The sequence below is a fragment of the Anser cygnoides genome, chromosome 1 (genome assembly GCF_040182565.1).
Source record: "Anser cygnoides isolate HZ-2024a breed goose chromosome 1, Taihu_goose_T2T_genome, whole genome shotgun sequence".
Lineage (NCBI taxonomy): Eukaryota > Metazoa > Chordata > Aves > Anseriformes > Anatidae > Anser > Anser cygnoides.
The window spans coordinates 181,383,093-181,405,240 of record NC_089873.1 but is presented as its reverse complement, the minus strand read 5'-3'; the positions used below and the strand labels follow the sequence as shown (position 1 = coordinate 181,405,240).

Sequence of the window (22,148 nt, the reverse complement as noted above, 5' to 3'; positions counted from 1 at the left end):
CTGTTCGTGCATTTCATCTAGCAGTGAAGCAAAAGAGGAAGGAGGAAGAGATGATAAACACATAAAATTGGCATAGATATTTGAAGTATTCTTTATTATCTGACAATCTCTCCTGTAATTCTCTTTCTGAGAGAATTTTTTAGTAAAAGACGTCTTTACAGCAGAAGAGACAGCAAAAGAAATTTTTGGAGGAAATATTTTCTGTATGCCGTATGTGTTCTGGCCTGCTAAATCCGTGGAGCAACTGGAATTTTAAAGCTGAGCATGAGAATTGAAAGACCTGTGAACAGAATTTTAAGAATCTCTAGTAGTAGAATCTCTACTAGTAGTAACTAGTAGTGGCTTGTAAAGCGAGAGTACACTGGAAACTGGATGAGGTTTCCTACACACAAGTAGGAAGGTTGGTCAGGTTTTTATAGGTGCAATTGGGTTCTTGCTGAAGCTGTTAGTAGGCAGCATGAATGAACATATTGAAGCACAACTGGAAGTTTCAATTAAATGTTATTTTTAATGCAATAACTGCTTTTTTGCGTGCTGTTTAGAGTTTATATGGACTTCTTCATTTGCTGTGAAGTTTGCTTCTGTAAATTTGAGCAAAAGGAGGAAGATAACCTTTAGAAGATGCTTCACAACAAAATACTTGTGGTGGCTCAGCATGGATTTATGGTCGTTATTTTTTTTAGGTGCAGCCTAGTGGCAATGTCACCATCTTCCATTATTCAGAGGTTAAGCTTGCTTTAGAGTTGTGTCATTTGAAAATGACACAGCTTGAATTCCTGAATATTGACTTTTTAAAAAGTCTGTTCGTATTTTCAATTTGGCTATTTATGGAACTCGGAAAAAAAAAGTAGTTACCCTCCTTGTTAATGACAGATTGCGCGAGTGAAGAGTGCTTTGGTGAAGAAAATGCAGTTACTGCTGTGTGGTGCTGACAAGTTCAGCTTTTTTTGTTTTCATCTGAGGAAAGAAAATGCCTACCACTGGCAGAATTGACTTGGTTAGTTCTCTGCTCTAAGTGAAGGAGGAGGAATTCAGGGTCTGCACCTTGTGTGTCTGCTGGCCAGCTGTAGGCACAAGAGTGCTGCTGTCCCCTGCGTCTGCAGCAGCCTTGGTTCACTGTAACTCGTCAGCTGAGTTTTGTGACACTGGGGCTGTGGTTATCCCAAACCACAGCTTGGGATAGTTAGCACATTTCTCCCTGTGTAATGACAGCAGCTGCTTTGCCAGCACTGTGTAGTTGCAGTAAGGGTGAACTCGATGCAGGCAAAAAGTGGTGATACCTGTTTGGATGGACCTCTTCCCGGTGTCTTTTGTGGATGCGTTTTCTGCATGCGTGGTATTGTGTTCATTAAAGACAGGAAGAGCAGACGGGTTTTAATGGGATTTCCAGAAAATGTTCATTAGCACTACAGTTTTGGCTGCTCTTTAGAATCGTCAGAGTATAAGCAGGCTAAATATCTGCGTGCGTGAAAACGGACAAACAAAAGGTTAAGTGTTCAATGCTGAAAAGCACTCTTTGCTTTCTCAGGATTTGCATTCCTTAAGCTACAGGTTAATTTGGAAATTGGAATCTGCCAGTCAGTCTGTATTGGGAGTCAAGTGGTTCAGCCTCCACAAGTCACCATCTAGGCAACAATTGGAATCTCAGTCAGTCTGTATTGGGAGTGAAGTGTTCAGCCTTCACAAGTATGGCCTGGGCAATGCCACAACAGAGCAATGCCTGTAATGCTCCCTGGTAAGCAGAGTTCTGTGGGTGGGAGGGAGCCATTAAAATGTACCTTGCTTAAACACAAGTAAAAAGACGTGGATAGCACACCTATGCTATGAAGAGAGCTTTAATAATGCTCTTCACTTTGCAAAGGATAATAGTGAATATATGGTATTAGATCTGAAAAGGCTTAGGAGGTAGATCAGCTGTAAATAGTGCTGCTTGTATGCTGTTCTAGAAGAAGAAATTATGGATGCCCAAATATCAGTATAGTAATAGCAGGTGTGTTCTTGGTATGACTTTTTGGAATAGTTTGTGATCTGGGTCTGCAGTTCAGTGTAGGTAAACCATAAGAATCGAAAAGAATGCCGTGTCTTTGTTCTCATTGATTTTTATGCCCTCGTTCTCTTCTCTTCTTGATTAATTTATGAGAATGAAATGTGCTGTGTGTGTAATATGTATTTACTTGAACAACTATTGATAGCTGCTTAAAAAATGGGCCTATACCTGTCATTTACTGCACTTGGGCCACCAAAGGCAATGATATTAAGCAAAAGCATGCTTTACAGAGCATAGATTATGGGCAAGATTATTAAGTAAATTATTTCATGGTAACAATCACTGTAAATAAGGAACTAGTTTATTCTCAGTGTGATTGTACAAGAAACCGTAACCTAAAGGTAAGATGGAAAGACCTCTTGAGTGACTGGAGATATCCCTCAGTTTATTTTAGCCTATTCTAAAACATGTACAGAGTTATGAATTGAATGATGGAAACACGGTGTAATTAATATATGGCATCAAACTGGGGCATCTTGTCCTTATGGCTTTACTGTCTTACAAAAATTAACTCTTGGTCTGTACTGGGGAATTAACTAACAAAGATACTATTTATGCTGTAGTCAGCTGTGGGGTAGAAACCCTTATCAGCCCATTTTGTGCAAGCTTCCAAACACCTGGTGTGAATTAGCAGCCTTTGAAGCAGGATTTGCTTTGTGGTGCAGTCCTATGCAAAAGTCTCCATCTTCTATTGAAGCCAGACTTCACCGAGAGATCGAGTAGTTCCTAGTGTTTGAGGGGCAGAGATTGCCTGTCAACCCTAACGATCCTATACATGCAAATGTGTGACTCTTGCCGTGATATTCTGGCTATTTTATCATTGTTAGCTACCTTGGACTAAACGACTTGTTGGTACCTACTAAATGAGGGTTTCTCACTTTGGTGCTGTGCAGAGATTAAGAATGACTCATCACAGCTGAAATACAGCATTGTGCTTTAATAGCTGAACCCCTTCCATTTTATGAAAATATTTATACTTGCATCCTAATTCACAAACACTTGATTAGGTAGTGTGCTGTGACTCTTTAGGCTTACTTACCATTTTCCTCCAAGCAAACACTTTCGATTTTTGTATTTCAGATATGACTCATGATTTTTTTCCTACTCCACAGTCTTTAACTTAGTGGTTTTGACTTCATCTAAGCTGTTTTAATGCTATGGTAATTTAACCTTTTATTGTTCAGTTAGTAATTAACTTAGCCTGGTGTTTGCTTCAATGGGATATTAAAATGTTTTTTTAAGTAAGTGTTTATTATACTGTTATGAGGTGCATGGTATTGATGAGACTTCATACGTTGAGTACCTTTGGCAGTCAGGATGTATAGCTAAGTATTGCAGGCATTCAAGCTTGAAGTTCTCACCCCAGTTTGTATTTTTTTTTCCTTGCAGTGCAGGGCCAGCAATAGTCCAGAAGAGTCAAAGTAATTTTTCTTTGTCCAACGTAGAACTGTTACCTAAACAAACTGCTCTTTATTTTAACCTTCCTTGCTGGGGGTTACAGGTATTGTACATACTGCAGTGGTGCAAAATTCTGAAAGTGCAGTAGAGGAATAGAGCAGGAAGTAGAGCAGTTTGAGGTTTTTATTATCCCCAGGGATTAGGAATTCAACACTTTCTGAGAAGCTGCCTGTAATCCACGAAGCACAACAGATGTGGGTATGATTGTTTTTTCTCAGGGAAATTCTCAGAAAACTGCATCGTATTTATTTTAATAAAATGAGGGATGTCTTGGTTATCTGTTCTATATTCGTTATATTCTCATCTATATTGGAGAATTACACGTATAATTTGCAAAAACAGACGCAGGAAGATCTCCTGTAGGTTTAGGCTTAACTGAAAGTTAGAAACGGACCTGTTAAAAAGGTGTAGATGCTATTTCTAGTAAGGAACTAGAAATCTGATACCAACTGGAAGTTGTTCGTAGGGAGTTTTCTAACGTGCTGTTTAAATGTGCTAAACCACTTGGCCAGGCAGATTGTTCGAGCTTGTGTGTGAGTTGTCCAGCCTTCTTTCTGCTGTTGGTGTTTAAATTAGCATGGATATCCAGCAGCAACTTCTCAGGACTCTGATTTCTTCATGTGTAATGCAGATCTGGACTTCTGTGTCAGTTGCTTAAGCAACAGTGTGAAAGTGCTGTGCTAAGTATTAGGGACAGAACTTGAAGCAGCTGAAAATGCAGATGGGTATTCAACAACAGTCTTAGTGTCTTTGTGCCTTAAATAATAGCTCTGTAGTAAAAAATGTATATTGTAATGTAGTTCTGAGAGTGCTGTTAGTATATGCTTATTTCTGTATCCTGAGCCTTACACTTGCTTCATTCCTGGAAGATCTAAAGGTTCAAACTACATGTAGCTTATGCCATATTTTTTTTTTGCAAGCATGGATTTATTTTATTTTTTAATCTGTAATCGATTGTCTTTGGTCAGTAGCAGTGCTCGTTATTGGTACCAAGCGTTAATTTTCAGTGCTGATGTACCTAGTCAGCACCCTTGTCATTCCATATGCTGCTACGTTGTGGAGCTTGGTGCTTGGTACCTGTGATGAGTTTTGTGCTTGGTTTAGGAATGGCTTTTTCCATTACATCGCTGTAAACAAATGCATGGTATAGAAATACCTTTTAATGTTCTCCCAGCGACTTTGAACTCCCTATGCACTGGAGAGGGATGAAATCCCTGTCAAGATGAGAGAGAACTTTTACGCTTTTAAGCTTCCCCTGACCTGCCCTTCACCCAACTCTGTCACAGTTGTGTATGGATGAAAGAGAGATGATTGCTGGCGGTCATAACTTACATGCAAGAAATCAGTTCAAAACTTAACCATGCTAAGCTCGTGTTTCTAAATATTTAGTGCTCTTACAGCTAATCAAGAGTGTGATAAAGCCCAATAACTCATGTGTGGTTGTTTGGACTGCTCTTGTGACCGCAGTTTAGAGATCTCTCTTTTCAAAGAAGATGAAACAAAAGCTTCCCAGGCAGGATTTAAATTATACATGACTTGTTGGGCATATATCGCAACTGAATTGGGATATTTTTCGTCAAAAAATTAGCTTCTGTTGATTTCCTGAGAGATTATTTTCAGCTTGGTAGCTTTATGAGACTGTTGTGTATACACACATCCAATAACGTGTTGGTATATCGTGTGAAGAGATTCTTTATTTCTCTGAGGAAGTCAGTTGGTGGTACCATTAATTTAAGGAGGTATTAATTGTCATTGTCCCTTGACGTCACTTGCAGTGCTGGATCCTCACTAACTCTGAGCATCTCTGAAATCCGGCAAGGAAGGATTCTGGAGTAGTAATTAGTTTCTATTCAGCATTATGGCTTATGTTGCGAGCAGTTTAGTGAAAATCTTGACCTGACCTTAACTTGAAATGTTAGAGGTTTTTGATTCACTTTTTTTGGACTGAAAACTCTGAATGTTGCTTATCTGTGTACATGTGTGTGTGTATGTATATGTACATGAGAATACATAAATCTCACTTCTTTTTTAAAGAAAAAAATCCACAAAAACTGCTGGTGAGAAGAGAAGCAATTGCTGCTGTTGGTGTTTCACTTCTTGCATTCACACAAAAATAAGACCAAGTGAAAATAAAACGAACCATGAGTTAATATTTTAAGTACTTGTTAAATAATTTACTGTACAACTCAAATGAATTTAAGGTATAAATGCACCTCTTTAATCTATTGAATGAGGTTATTATGTTAAGAATGGATCAGTGCATTGTGCTGCCAAGTGTTTCTTTAGTAGGCCTAACATCCTAAATTAGGTGAAATGGCAAGTTACTCATAAGTGCCCAGGGAATGGGGCAGGATGTGCATGTGCTTCCATGTTCTTTTCTTTCTTTCCAAGTTTTTAGGGCTTTTTCCAACTCCGTAACGGCTTGTAAAAGAGGAGTTCCCGAGCGTGGATTTGATTGGAGAGAGAGGAGGGAGTAAAGGAGGTGTGAAATGTTTATGATGGTGGTTTTTTGGTTTCCTTCTTTCTTTTCTTAGAGGGGAAAGGGATTTCAGTCGGCGTGAAATGGTGTCAGGACTGTATGTGTTTGAGCCAAGTGTACGCAGTTGTTGGCAACTCAGCTTCTCAGAGGAGAGAGGGATAGTAGCCAAAGGGCCTAGTCAGGAGTTGGGGTTCTGCTTTCCCTGCCTTGTAACCAAGAGCAGGGTTATGATGATCCTGAAAGACTTGCTGTCTGATTTCTGTGCTATTTTCGAAATGATTTTAAGATAGCAGTCCTTTAACACGTGCAAAATGTAACAAGTTTTCAGTGGTTTATGAAAACGGAGCAGCAAGGCAGGATAGTAATCTGTGTATTCCTGTGGAGGTGCATCCTGTTAGGAACGAAGGAGGCTCTACAACGCTGCTGCACCGAAACCCGAGTCACCATTTTGTCGTGGAAGCATAGGTTAGCCTCTTCTCTGAGGTTTCACTCACTTGGCTCTTGGGATGTGTGTATTCTTAGTGCTGCTTGCTTGTGCTGGGGCACAGCAGTGTAATTGAGCAGTCTTTTCATTTCACTGGAAATTAACATGTAAATGGCAGTTGATGACTTGCATGAGGATATTTTTGGCTTGTGAAGAATACTGAGATCTGTGGAAGCAGAAAAATAAATATTAACGTTGTTATAGCAGACAGTTGTGGCTAGCAGTAGTTATCTTTTTTGCATTTGTCTGACTGTGAGAATCTGCTCGCTGAGAATCTTTAATGTGCATATTTGCTGTCAAAATGCTTAAAATACTTTAAACATGGAATTTTAGTGCCTGTGAAGCTATTGGATGAAAGTGTTTTCTCTGAAGGTGTCACAAACAGGTCTCCAAAGAATTTTTTAAGGGACATTGAAATTCTGCTGTAATTGTTCATATATATTTTCACATAGAAGACTGTGTTGAGACTAAACAATGTGTTGAAACTAAACAGTGTTTAAGAAAGCCATGCAACCTTCCATCTTAGTACCTTTTAATTGAAGAAATGTATAAGGAGGCTTTTTATTATGTTTTCTAAAATTATTTTTAGAAGGAGATCCTTCTTAGTCCAGCCTCCAAACAAGGTAGTCTAAACTAGCCTTGCTATTTCAGGAACGTAAAAAAATATAAGTATCTGCTGTACTACTACTATATATCTATATATAGTGTATTATTTATCTATATTTATATTCAGTCTTAAAATGTACAGCAACAAATACAGTGGATATTTGTATATCTCTGTTAAATGGCCTGTGTATATTATATTCAAATATAGACTGAAGAGCAATGTAAGACACAGGCAGTTATTCAAAATCCCAAACATCTTTTCTTTCTTATTCCACTTTGGCTTTTAAAAATACCTGCAATTCACTGAAATTATAGGTACTCTTTAAAATTGCCTTCTCAAAATGGAACAGTCACGCAGGTTGCGTTTGTCTGATAATAATTGCCATGTAGCTTTGCACAATTTGGCATGGACAGCTTGACACCGAGGTCTGTGTTCAGAAATGTTCAAATGCAAGTTTTAATCTTCTGTAGTGAATCGTAGTGTGTGTATGTAGATCTTTTCTTGCTAGAACATCCTAAATTGTGCCCATTCTACTAAGAACTTTTGTTTTCCTGAACACCCATTTAGAATGTAAGTGTAATGGAAAATCATACTATATGAACCTCTATCTTTATAGGAATGTCAAGATAGGAAAAGAAATAGTTAAAGTAACTTCAAATTCATTTTTCTCCAAAACATCAATGTTTTCAATTAACATATTCAATTCAATGACTTACCAGTCTGTACGTCAGGATATATTTGCACTGAAGTTATTTTATAGCTTAATAGTATTTATTCTGTAGCACTTCTTATGCCAAATATAAATTTAATATTTTAGGATAAAGTGTATAAAGAAGTTAATGAAATTATTTGTCCCTGTGCAAAATACTTCTGGTGTGACTGGCAAGCACTGGATATTTCAACTTGTGCTTATCAGTTGTTTGTGTTCAGCCACTGGCATATGTTGTCTGACTCTAATGAAGAGGGACGATTATATTAAAAAAAAAAAAAAGGAAATTGCTGGAAATGTTTCGCTTCAGAAATAAGAGTTAGAAGAGGTAATTACCATAGGTAGTCTAGTCTGCCTAAAGTGACCACGAAAGAAATGTACCAAACATAATTGCTGGTAAAAGTAAGTAGCCTTTTTTTCTTAATGAAAGAAAATCTAGCCATGGCTTAATACTATTTAATTATAGTGTCTGTCAGTGAATGTGACCAGTTCCTGTGAGACTGTCCTTGGGTACTAACAAAGGTTGTTTGTAATCTCAGATGGGTAAGTAATGGTTTGAAGTGCAGTGCCTCAAAAGATAGGCAGTATTTGTCTGTAAGTATGTTAGTGGGTTGAATTAAGATTGCACAGACACGGACCATGAAACGTGAAAATTAAGGCAGTCTCTTGCATCTTGGCTTTTCTGAAAACTAAATACAAAAATCGTCTGAAACTAAGGCATAATGGCAGGATGGCTGCTGTTGGCGTGGTGTCTTGGTTGCCTTGAAGGCAGACTTGTGTTATTTCATCTCATTGAGTAATCGATAACAATGCTAGTAGAGGAGGCATCCACTGAAGAGGGGAGCTGCATATGGCACGTGAGGTGGAGAGCTTGGAAATTCTCAGTTCGTGTTCTGGAGAGGTTTGTGCAATGGAGACTTCTGAACCTTCAGCTTTGTACAAGGAAGGCATCTAGAAACAGCCATGCTTTTCTTATCTTCAGTATCATTTCTTTGGAAGGACGAGTACCTCTCAGTACTTTATGGAAACACAGGCTCTCTGCAATAGGAAGAAGTGGAAGAAGGTGACAAGCTTTTGGCCACCTACTGTAGGTTTTGTACAGTCTGGCTAAGTATGTCCTAGCGTTTTGGGGATGCTATGTTCTTGGAAGTGGCTGTTTTAATTGCTGTAGCCATCGCCTTCAAGAATTGTAGGTAATGATTGATGTGAACTGTTGTATTGAAGCTTCTCTGTATTGCTGTGAATACTTAACCTAAATACTGTCTTGGAAACTTTATTCTGCTCTTTCCCTGGTAATGATGGCAAAGTTTAACACTTGCAGAGCTAGGTTATGCTGCTTGAGGCAACTCATTAAGAAAAATGAAGTCCTCATCATCCTGTTTTTAAGCCTGGAATAGTTTCTTGCAGTTCTTATTTTCTGACACTGTGTTGTGCTTTTTCTGTTGGAGTTTGGTTCAGCATCTCCTGTTTTTCCTTCAGAACGCTGGAAGAATAATGACTTGGGTTCAGGAAAACTAGTCTCTCTGATGGTGACTAGAAGTGGTGGAAGGGGTAAGATAAAGGATAGTGTTTGTGATTAACCATATCACGTTTGTGTGCTGCTAGTTCATCTTGTCAGACTGCGGGAAGACCTACTTTTGTATTTTCCCGTTGTTTTCCTAGAGAGTCAGTCTTATTTAACCAGAAGTCCTTTGTCTTCTCCTCTTAGAGTAGGCTTGCTTGCTCAACTCGAGCCTTGGAAAATAAAAAACTAATGAGTTAAGGCCTGGTGTGTTGCTGTAGCCTTTACTAGGACATTGTAGAATTCAGTTAGTATTGTATTTTAATTAATGACTAAGTATGGTCTACTGGGATTAGAAAGAATTCAAAATAAAACGGCAACGTAATACCTAAAACAAGAAACACAAATCTCTAAAGCTGAATGGTAAACCTCCATCTCACTGCTGGTTGAGACCGTGACTCAGAAGGAGCCTAAAGCTATAACACATACTTGTTTTGTATTTTAGGTTATAAATGAAAACTAGTTTAGATCAAGACCTGGTACCAGTAAATGTGCAGGTAAATGTATTTTTTCTGAGACAAGTTACCCATAGCTTCCTTCTGCAGCAGCTTCTGAAGTATCTGGTGCTGGCATTTATTGAAGACAGGATGCTTCTTCATACCTTTTTTAAAAACTTTTGTTGAAAATAGCTTTGAAGTATGAGGGCAGGAGAGGGAACTGATGGAGTCAAATGGAAGAAGAGGTACAGAAGGCGGCTATACCCCAAACTGTTTATAGAAGCGTGAGTGATCACAATTGATCACATGGGCTGCTAAAAGCTGGAAAGCGAGGATGTGTTTCTTTGTGGAATAACAAAAGTTGAGAGGTAGGGAAAGGTGTAATTACTACCATGTTCTTTCAAAATGCAGCTCAAATTAAGATGTCACGTAAGCATGAAGCAAGATATTTACAGTGTCATTAACAACAAAAACATTCATTCACAATCGTTATTTTTCAGGAAGCTGTTCTCGTGCTTGAAAAATGTAATGGTCAGCACAGCAATGGCTTAAAATAGCCCTTTGGATGCTACAGCACTGACACTAGAGCCCCATTGGCAAATATTCAAGAGCCCTGTAAAAGAAGAAGAAAAATGCTTTACGTGTTAAACTTGGTTTCATAAGGCAGCTTCTGATGTTTAGTTTCGCTGAAATTTTGAAATTTCATGCCTACTTAAAACTACTGCAAAGTTTAAAACCCTGTGAAGAGTCTCTTCATAGAAACAGTTCTTACTGGCAACACAAAAATAACTCTGTTATAGCAGCGCATGTAGGGTGGCTAACTGCGCTGAAGTGAAGCAGTAGCTGTATCAGTAGGGTCAAAAGAAATAAGCTTCAACAGTTGCATGCCGCTGTTTTCCCTACTTGCATATTTTGCAAATGCTTGGTTGCCTTATCAGCATACACTGTAGGCCTTTCTAGGCAAATTCATCTTTACATAAATGTGTTTAGTGGTTATGTGATAGAAGTGAGCCATGCCATTTGTCCCCTGCTACACAGCAGGAGGAGGGAAACCCTTTAGCCTTTCTTGCTCCTACCCAAGTCATCCTTAGTAGTTATGCATTCCCCCACAGGAGGAAAGATGCCTTCTCTTACAATATCCTCTCTCAAAGCTTCTGTGAACAACTCCATTAGCTGTTGCTAATGAATAAATAAGCAAGTAGCAAGCATTAAAAATTACCAGGTTCTTAACTTTACTGCTGCCTGCGAAGGTCTCTGAATAAAAGATGTGAAATGCTTCTTATGCTTCCCCTCCCAATTCTGTCAGGTGAGTGCTGGTACCAAAGCTGCTGAGAAATGTCTTCACAGTGGAAGAAAAGGATGGGACAGCTCCACTCCATTCACGGCTGCATGGTTGCTGTTGCAACAAGAGCACTGATGGTCATTTTGAGAATCTGTGAGATCTGATACACATTTGTCAAAGCACTTCCTCATCAGGGTGCTGCTTCTCTCAAATGCAGTTACGCAGTTCCATGCGGAAAGATACATATGTCCTTGTTATGCTTTATTCTAGTAAGTAACACTGAGGAGGAATTGGACTTTAATAATAGCTTCTGAAACACGTTTTTCAAGACTTGCAAATTTCTAGAATTGCTGGTGTTATCAGATGCTCTGCAGATCAGCAAGATGTCAGAGGTCACTAAACCCTAGAGGAGACAAGTAATCTACTTAAGCTTTTTATGACTTTATTTAGAACACCTAGCTCTATTGAGAATAGCTTTCTTTCCATTGTGTTGTATTTATTTTTAATCCATTCAGCAGTCATTCTGGGCAAATAATGTTCTGCTTAATGCATTTGTGCTTGAACGAGACCTGAATGTGCTCCCAAAGGGAGTACTACTGTGGTGTGGTCTTGAGTCAGAACCTGGGTTAAGATGAGCCCCAGCTACCATGTCTGCCATTCCCTCTTTGTATTGTGGCTCTCAGCTGCATATTAGTATTGTATTGGATGATACCTCTCCCAGGAGTCCTACTTCATAAACTGGAGGAGTTTGCAGACTTCTCTGGAGTTGTATTTGGTGTTTGGAGAAGGTGTTTGATTCAATTTTAATGCAGTGGGATGTGGGTTATACAAAAACAATGCAGTTACTTTGCAAGTTAGCAGTAAAATGAGTAATAAGTCTAGAAATACTGGAAGCCTAATGATCTTGTTTTAAATATTAAAAAAAAGTTCAAAACTTTTTTTAAAAGACTTTTTCAAAAATTAATCCCAGTTACTAAAGCCAGTAAGTTATTGTAATGTTTTCTAAGTCTCAAAACCAAAACATTTCAAATGTTCCCTGCTAGCTGAAACATTGGGTAGTAGTGAAGGGAGTTAATGCTTGTCTTAAAATGCTTGTCTTAAAATTAAAAAGCATTCTTAACTTAAAGCACCCATAAATTGTTGAGTATGTGATTAGAAAGTCAGTATATAAAACTAACTAAAACTCTCTTAACCAAGTGTTCTATTTACACCTTACTGTTCAGGAAATTTATTTCTTCCTCCTTCTGGATAGTCTTGAAATTCACATCATATTATGTAGGTGATATAAAATGCTGTTATGAGAAGGATAATGTGTTAAAAATAATTGTACAGTTTTCTCAGGAAATGGAAGTGAAGCTGGTGAAGGGTCAAGAGAACACGTCCCACGAGGAGCAGCTGAGGGAGCTGGGCTTGTTTAGCCTGAAGAAGAGGAGGCTCAAGGAGACCTCATTGCTCTCTACAACTGCCTCAAAGGAGGATGTAGCGAGGTAGGGATGGGTCTCTTCTCCCAGGCAACAAACAACAGGACAAGAGGAAATGGCCTCAATTTGCTCCAGGCGAGGTTTAGGTTGGATATTAGGAAAAACTTCTTCGCTGAAGGGGACATGAAGCATTGGTACAGGCTGCCCAGAGAAGTGGTTGAGTCACTATCCCTGGAGGTATTCAAAAGATGTGGAGGTGTGGTGCTTAGGGACATGGTTTAGTGGTAGACTTGGCAGTGCTAGGTTAATGGTTGGATGTGATGGTCGTGGAGGTCTTTTCCAACCTAAATGATTCTATGATTCCGTTCTATGAGTTTAAATATTCAGAAATAAATAACCGTAATTCTTAGGCGGGTGCTTATGACTTGCTTGTATCTACACGAAGAGTGACAGATGTGAACACAACGCATTCCTGCAGGATAAATTAGGTGCAAAGGACTGGGGAGAAGGATGCAATAAATTTATAAACTTGCATATGGCTTTACTCTCAAGAAACTGTGACCCCTTTTTGTCTAGTACGAGTTTGCTTATCTCTGTAAAACATCCTGGGGGAAGTCTAAAGATGTCCAAGAGTAATAATGGGCTAAATTATTCAAAGTACTTTTTACAGCACAGAATCAGTTGCTGCCACCTGTAGCCAAGTGATTCTGTAGGACGCTGTCTGCTGGGCTGGATAAGTTTATACACCTCATTAGGCTAATAACCTAGTGCCAATAACTTCAATAGGTGGCTTTTGCAGGAAGTCCTTTTGCACAGTCAGTTACAGTTTCATCAGAGCATTGCTGGAAGAACGCAGTGCTGGCTGTGGAGATGGATGGAATATTACTCCTGCTGGATGAGGACTTAAGGCAAGGTGCTCCTGATAACACTTCTCGGTTGTAAGTTGAAAAGAAAAGTGTTGGCTTTGTTTTCCTTTGAGAAGAACTGTCACAACTGCTTGCATTTGGGAAATGATTGTGCTGTTGTAGGCTTAAGACTAAGGGAAGAAAACAATGAAGGATCACAGTTTCTAGAATCTGGGTCTTTAAATATTTTGGAATTTGGTGAAATGGTATGGCTTAGATGCTTTTTTAAAACTGTATACCACAATGACACGGAAGCTTTTTTAAGGAAAAAAAAAAATGACTATGTCAGTAGAATGAGGATGAAGACAAAGCTAAGAGGAAAAAATAAGGAAGCCAGACAAGCTCAGAGCGTAATTCTTATACTGTGTAAAGACCTTTGAAAACAGTGACTTCTGATGTCAGTGCCCTCAAAGAATGTAAAGGGAAATAGAAGCACTTGTATATTATGTGGCTCTGCTGGAAAACCTGTTACTCTTGCTAGTATGTGACTTAATTTAAAGAATAGACTGGTAAAATTCAGAAGCTTTAGGAGTAATCGGATGGAAAAGTGTACAAGTAGAATTTCAGTGATCGTATTAGTACGTGTATTATTCAGTGGAGTAAGGCTGAAATGCAATTTTTTTTGTGATTGTTTGAAACTTACATGGAAAACATGAGCTGTTCTAAGGACTGTTGAACCTGATTCAGGTTATTGTGTACAGCACTTTCTATTTTGGTTTGGACCATCTGATCTCCCATATTATTTAAGCTTTTTAGTTGCTGCACAAAAGAGCCTTACATCATGTTCCAGCATCAAAACAAGCTGTTAAATTCTTTGTTTGTACTAACAGTTTTTGTTCTTTTAAGTTTAATATAATTGATTCAAATAATTAGCTATGTAAAAACCCTACTTAATTAAAATCCCAGCACCTGAGGTCTAATGCATGAAAGCTTGGGTTGGAAAAGGAGATCAACAAACAAATCTGTTGCTTAACTTTTTAATTGATACTAGATCGTTCTTGCAATCCTGCATAAATTCGGGAAAAGGATTGTTCGCATATTTAGGGGTTATGATAGGACGGTTATTTCTGTGCTGTGTCTAGGCAGGAGGAATTTCAAGGACTCTGACAAATGCTTATTATTTCTAGTTATGTAGAACCCATTTTTCTATGGAGGAAAGGGAAGAGTGATGTAGCCAGGGAAGAATTTTCTACTGGAATTTGCTCGTAGCTAATTCATTGAGATTTTGTACTGCAACTGCTTATTTATGGTTTTGCTTTTGACTAAGTGAACATTAACAGAAAGGGAGAAAATGTGAATTGCTATAATTTAACACTGAGTTGATTATATTTGTTCTTTGAGCCTCTTGCTTACCTTTTGCACCAGTGAACCACAGAACTAGGAATTTGGATGTCTTTCCCTTGAGGCTCCTCATTTTTTCACAATTTTGACTTTTTTTGAGTAGTTTCTCATTACTATTCACTCTACATTTAGTTAACACTTAAGGATATAAAAAGCTTGTCTTAAAAATGAAGATTTTAGTAATGTAGCTTTAGCTTAAATCATACATGTTAAGAGCTTTCATTGAAGTCAGTGGGACTATTCATGAGTCATATTACAGTTCTTCTTCCATGTTTACAGTATCATGTTTTCTCTATCATTGATGTGGCTATTAGTTTATAAAAGCTAAAACAGACTTCATGGCATTGTGTCCAAATCTTTGATGTATATTTAAAGCATGATGATATATACTATAAAAACATAAAATGCTCATGCTAATTTCAGTCTTTAGCCCAGTTTAAATAAATCACTGTCTTTAAAGGGTCCCAAGTGACTATAAATGTTTACTTAACAACTTCGGAGGAGTGATTTAGTAATATTTATATAACTCATTTAATTCTGCTTATGGGTTTGAGTTGATAGTAATTAAAAACACAACACTTCAGCATGATGCATTATTGTTAATAGTTGTGCTTCAAGAGGGGTTACATTACTTGCTTCCGGTTCTTCTAGTTTATTTAGTAGGCGTGGTATGTACTCATTAAAAACAGGGTATCCCAAGCCATCCTGATGAAATTCACCGAAGTCAATAAAAATAATGTCCATGAATATTACTATCTTTGCTCTTTTTGGAACTGGGTCTTTGAAGCTTCAGCTCACGCTTTTCATGTCTTTTGGTGTTTCCTGGGTTAAGTCACACTGATAGATAAAAAGGTTCAGGCGTTGTCTGTAGCTGTCTCTTGGCTCTCTAGTTTCAAAACAAGTAGTTATCAATTAAAAAAAGTTACTGATAAGCTTCAGGTTTGTATTAGCTGGAGAAGGAGTTAGTTCTCACTATACCTTTTACATCCTTGAAACTAAAGTTGTAAGATGAAGGCTTTTTGTGTGATGCCCTGGTTTTGCTGTATGTGGGATTTTAATCAAGAATCAATAATAGACTCTTCCCATCAGTTAAGGTACAGCGTATTGCCTGGAAGAGGTTCTCAACAAATAGAAAAAGGCTTCCCCTAAATTGGGAAATACCAAGTTGTGACACGTATATAAACAAGAAAGTTTACTGATTTGATAATGAGGTGTCCGAATGATACGTTAAATATAGTTACTTATACAAATGGCCTTGTGGCATGTGGTGCTCCACTGTGAGTGGGGTTGTTCCTGTAAAGAAAAAGCCTGCTTTTCCAAAGGTTTGTGTACAGGTCTCTTACGGACAGCTTCTGTTCTCAGTGATGAAGTACAAATGCCACTGTTACCCATCCTTAATGGGCAGGAGGAGGGGAAGGTGGGGAGAGGTGGCTAGCTCCCAGCCCTGCTCGTTTCCATCTCAGGAGGCAGTACCCTGGAATATCCTGTAGCTTATTGTTCCCGTTGTAGCTTATTATTTCTTTCTGCTAGCTGACCCTGCTTTGACCTCCCTTCCAATCACAACTATTTGGTGATTCTGTGATAAATTCAGACTTCTTATTCTTCATAAAAACAACTTTTAAAATATATTGCATATGGGACAGGAAAGCGTGGTGTGACGTTTTTTGTCTTATGAAAAGAAATGAACAGAAATGGGACCTGTGATGTTAAAACAGGAACTGAAGGCTCTGCTTCCCTGAAGCAGAGATGGCGTTCGTTCTTCATCAGGCTGAAACTGGAAATCTCAAATACCTTAGTTCTATGTGTAGACTGCAAGTCTGACTTGTATTATTCCCCTTAAGTTTGCAGTTAATTCTTGTTTTCTCTAGAGCACCTATACCTTATTCCTGACACACACCTGCACTGAAACGTTTTTAAGGAACTTGAATTAGGTACTGCTGTAAATTCCAGTGGTTGGCTTGTGTCAGGCTGCTTGCTTCCTTCCTAAGGTCATTCCTTACCTTTCTCTGTTACCTGTATTTTTGTATTTTGTATTTTGACCTGTTGGTTTGCTTTATTTGAAGGTTTCAAATGGGATGTTTTGGGAAGGGGAAAGGAAAGGAGGTATGGTAAATGTACTGTAGTATTTTATCTGACAAGTGCATGGTTCTGGCATTGGCTGTTATTGGTAATTTAGTTGTCTACTCTTAGAGAGAGAGAGAGAAAGCATCTAGCTTTCTGTAAACTAAGCTTTCTTGAAGGACCGTAAGGAAAATAAGTTTATTCTGCTATCTATAGCTGGTGCTTGCCTGTTTGACCCTTTGTATCCTTAGAGCCATGTGATGCCCCCCTTCCTGGCTCCTTCGGTCTTGGAATCCACAGCGCAGTCAGCAAAGCTGTCTTGAGCTCAACGCCTTGGGATTTCTAACGTGTTTTTATGCTGACTTTTTGGGGGACGCATCTGGGGGTGGGCTGGGGAAGAAGAGCCTTGGTTTTATTTTTTTACATTCCAAATTCCTTTTCACTGATGCTTACAGAGGGGAGAACAGAAGCCTGAAGTAAAGCTCTGTAAAGTTTGACAGTATTGAAGGGGAACCTGTTGGCCTGGCTCTCTCTGTGTGCCAATTCTGTTTTTTCCTTTGCGGTATGCTGTTACCTTGCTGCTTCAGGCAGCAGCCTGCAAGTTTCTGGACAGCTGTCAGCCTGTGCAGACACTGAAATTCCTCCCAGAGGAAGCTGCAGCTAGGGATGTGTAAGTCAGCTGTAGGAGCAGAGAGGCAGATCCTTTGGGCTTGCTGAATTCATCTAGGTAAGTCCTAGGGTGATCACTAGACCTAACGTAGGGTATTTTTGACCTATTGATTTCAGATATTCCAGCGTCAGAAGCCTCTGTTCATCACTTTTCTCCTTTTGTGTCTCCCGAACTTGTAGCGAATGTGGCATAACTGGGTGAAAATGACATGCTCAGACTTCAGTTACACCAGTAATTGAGAACTTGTTAGGTTTTTTGTGGTTTCACTTTGGCCAGTGAGCAGACCAGAGTGGGTGTAATGGAGCCAAGAAAACGGAATATGCTGTTGAATCCTTGTTCAAACTATTTCTTTGCCTGTTTGTTAAATTGCTAAATGCCTTTGGCAGATAACTCAAGGCAAAACAAAGGTGGAGGAATTGGCAACTGCATGCCTCTTCATACACCCTGTCTCCTGACTACCTTTTCATGAGCTTCTGTGAAGCTTTTAGAAAATGCTAGAATGCTAAATATTAAAATAGGAGAGAGCAGATAACTGAGCCAGGCCCTGTATTTTGGGGTCTCATTATAGCACTGTGGCAGCAGGAGTTTCACAAATGATAAGCCTGGTTTTCTGTGATGCCTTTTTAAGATACCAGTGTTATGGATGAGGAATCTTAGACTTCAGATGTTGTCCTGAAAGTAACATGATAAAAATGAAAGCAAGTCTAAGGATAAATAAAGTCAGCTTGAAAAACAAACCAGTGATTGTGGCCTCAGTTGAGTTAAATCACTCAACAAACCAGACCATATCTGAACAGTGAAGGAAGAAATGAATGCCCGTTTTTAGATATGCAGCTTAGAAATTGGAGAAAACTCAGCAAAACTATGCATTTTTTATTGCATTTCAGCTGAAGTCCTGAGACTCCCAAATTCTTCTTTTCATGATGAATTCTTCTGTTCATTGATATCATCATTCATGCAGCCTACCGTAGTAACATGGAAGTTAAACAAAGCTGACAAAACTTTTTAGTTTACTTAGAAGGATAAATTTAATATTAGCTGCTCTCTTGTCAAGCACAGCAGTCACTGCTTTTAATAAACGCTTCTGCTAGTTGATGTTGCTGCGTGAAATTAGAATGGCTCTTAAATATTTGGCAAGTAAGACGAATGTTGAACAAACTACTCTTGAACAGTTTTTTTTGGAAACAATCATTGAGGCTTGCATCAGGTCACGAAAGAAAAGCTGAATTGTACTTAAAAATAGCAGAGCTGATGCAATATTCAGGTTAATGTTCAAGCCTAAGTGTTATACCCATAACGTGGGCTCTGGTCCTGCAAATGGCTTAATAAACGCAGAAAGTTAGTGCTGCTCTTGCAGCATTCAAGTCAGGGAAGTTCAGTCAGTGGCTCTGCTTCAGGGGGAGTGTAGGATGTAGGAACCAAAGCTAAAAGATTTGACTTCCATGTATCTGTTTTCCCCCCTCCCCAGGTGTTTTTGTTTGTTATTTGAGAAACAAACAATATATTCCATGAGTATTAGAGTTAAAACACAAATAGGTAGCCCTTCTAGGACTTCCCATCGGAAATCCCTTTTACTCTGGCACTGCAGTTATCCCTTTCCTATTGCCGTGCTGCTCTTCCCTTCCCTTTTCCCCTGCTACATTAAGTTCTTGTATCTCTTTCCTCTTCCTCTCCCCCTGTAATTTCCCTTTTAGTGGCTGCCCGAAGAAGACACGGTGCTGCTGCTCTCTGAGCTCAGGATGTGCTGCCTCGCTGCTCCAACAGGGGAGGTGTCAAACTGGATTTACATTGAACCATCGATCCAAAAGTTGTCTTGTAGGGAAGATGCAGCAGAAACACTTTGTCCTCTTGTTTTTTAAGGTCCTATCAAAATTGTGGTAGAACGACATGGGCAGTAATCTTGCGGAATCTGGCATGGTTTATCCCTTCAAACCATTTAAGTGTGGTAACTAGTAATTTGCAAGTTCATGGGGTTTTAAACTGTGTGTGTGAACTAAATCACCTTCTAGTAATGTTTAGTCATTGGCTAAATAAAACGAGTAATTCTAATAAAATATGTAGAAGGGCTTATAGTTCAAACAGCTATGAGCCATTTTTTTCTTTAGGAAAAGATGTTTTTTGTATTTAAAGTTAGCTGCAGTTCTGATGTGGATTGACAAGCTTGCTTGAATTTGTCTTCCCCACAGTGACTTAGGTTCCTCCCCTGTAATGGTGTGCTTTATGGCTAGTCCATACGGATTACTCAAAATTGACATCCTTGTCTGTGATGTCCTGCTTGTTACCTCAGACGATTTACACTATATATTTATGCTCCAAATTAACAGACAGTAGTATAATTTAGTTTATGGTAGATTGAAAGCAGGGGAGTCAGATGATACTAACTTTTCTGATTGCTGGCTGCTAAATAGACTTGTTTTACTTTATTATTGCATTTTACATTATTGCATTATTTTACAAATTTTGTTTTACATTAGTATTTAGGACACTACTGAGATAGGCAGCCTTTTGTTATGGTAGGTCTTAAGTGACAAAGAAGAGGGAAGGAATTTGCGTTGTGTTACTGCATGCCGGGGAGTGCATGGGGAAAGAAAACCAGTTTTCTGTAGTGAAAAGAATTTTAAGACATTTATTCTTTCTCTCTTGACTTTCCTTTCAGAATGCTTACAGCTCATAGTTTCTGTAACCGCAACTTAATAAGCAGCGGTAAGAGTCATCATATGTTGGTGTGCTCTTTTAGTGTATAATCAATGTTATTTTGCTGAAGTTAAGCAGCTTCAGGTTTTGTAGAGCTCAAAAATCTGAGAGATCCTTTTAATGATTCCTTTCCTTAAAGGCTGGGGTTGTCGTGTTTAAATTACTTGCTCTTTGACAATTACCTGCCAATGTACAAGCTGCTAAAGGGTGTTTAAGTGGGTCTGTTGCAGTTGTGGAGTATCACCCTCCCCACCTCTCCTCTCCATCTCCCAGTTCTCTCTTCCCCGACTTTGGAGATTGGAATCATTCCCCTTGTTGTTTTGTTGAATTCAGAATGTTTCACTGCATGTTTTTTGTTTAAAAAAAAATAATGCAGTAAGTATGAAGACATTCTTATTTGCTTGTGGTAGTGACAGGCTGTCAATACTTTGTTACTGCTTTTGTTTTTCCTAACACGCCCTTTTTTCTGTCTACATATTTTAAACGTACAAGAGAAGAATTGGTGAAGCAGAATGTTGAGTCATAATATCAAGCTACACTGATGGAAAAAACAGACTTCTGCTTAGCACAGGCTTGAATATTCCGTATTTCTTAAAGTTGTGTTCAGTTCGTGTCATAAAGAATGTTTTAATGGTGCATTGCAACATGCCACTTAGTGCTCACCAAAATACTTCGTACAGCTTCTCTCCAACGAAGTTGTGCAGTTGCCTATGCAAGTATGATTAGAATGTATTTTATTGGGTACCATCAATGATTCTTCTGTCATCCAGGCTGCTTAAATATACATGCATGTTGTGTTTTATAAGCTAGAGTGCAAGAACTTGACTGGTAAAAGGCAATTCCCTGATGACTTGAAAAAAAGCACCACACAGGACATTGAAAGATTGCCAGAGCTGGGAAAAGCAGAGTGTTGCAGTAAGCTGCATCTTGAAATATGAACTTGGCAGTTCCGTCTGAAGAATTTTTCCTTTGGACTGAAGTCTACAATAAAAATACTTAGGAAATAAAGGAATAGAGGGTTACTTGTTGCTAATATATAGAATTGTTCGTGTGAAAGATACTCAGCGTAATGGTTGCCCAGCCAAAAAGGGAGGAGAGGAATAAAACAGTTATGCTGTATAAAACTCTAGTACAGTTTGCAAAACGCTTATAGGGATTTCAGTTGTGTAGCTATTAAGCTATGACAAAGAATTACTTAAAACTTGGGGAAACAGCTATTTGGAAGAGTAACTACACTTAATGCAAACTCATTCTCAGTTGAATTCTATGTAATGCTTAACTTTACAGCCACTAGAGAAGGGATTTTGAGCACACGCAAACAGTGACTTTTACTTTATTAGGCATCAGTGTTGCAGTTTTCCATAAGCTGGCTATGTCAGGCTTTGTCATGTGTTCTGTGCTTTCCTTTTTGTGTTTTTGGTTGACTAGAAGACGGAGTTCTAGTTAAATAATAATTTGAGAGTGTGTAAGATAGTTTTGTTACAACCTTTCCTGCGTGTAGAAATAATGCTTGTGAGATTTTTGGCTTTTATTTTTCTTTGGTAGCTAGGAAGCCCCTCAGATGAAAATATACTAGTTTGTTCACATATACCGTGCGGCTAAGATCTGATAACTGTAAGGCAGACCTCTCTCTGGTCCTGCTGCAAACTAATTTTAGAATCTTGCCTTAAAAAGAAAATGTGATGGAAGGGAAGGAAAGGAGCCTCGCTGGTCTTTCATAGGAGAGCCGATCTTAGGAACTTACAGGCAGAATCATTTTATTAAATATAACAGCTATTTTGAGGAAACGGTGATTTTCACATTTTCGCACAGATCAGGCAACTAATTTCATGCTAAAAAACCCATCAGGTCAATTTCTGCTGTATATAGTTGTCAAGCTTGCTTTCAAAATAAGCTTTGCATGTTGTGTGCGTTGATCATATGTAGAGGTGTTCAGTAATGATTCAAATGGTGTTTTCTATCAAAAGGGTTCTTAGTCTATTGCATATTTAT

The 22,148-nt window shown here is 38.6% G+C and overlaps 1 protein-coding gene across 14 annotated transcripts in view; it reads left to right on the top strand.

The window, feature by feature from the left end:
- The window catches only part of TSC22D1 (TSC22 domain family member 1), an 86,836-nt gene that overhangs the window by 7,436 nt on the left and 57,252 nt on the right, over window positions 1-22,148 (top strand). Inside the window, exon 3 of one of the 14 annotated variants that reach the window (XM_066988473.1) lies at window positions 11,089-11,107. The exons of the other annotated variants lie outside the window; for them this stretch is intronic. Within the exon in view, the coding sequence (XP_066844574.1) occupies window positions 11,089-11,092 (4 nt within the window). The 3' untranslated portion in view covers window positions 11,093-11,107. Of the gene's footprint in view, window positions 1-11,088; window positions 11,108-22,148 lie in introns of those variants that run through there. 14 annotated transcript variants of the gene reach the window in all.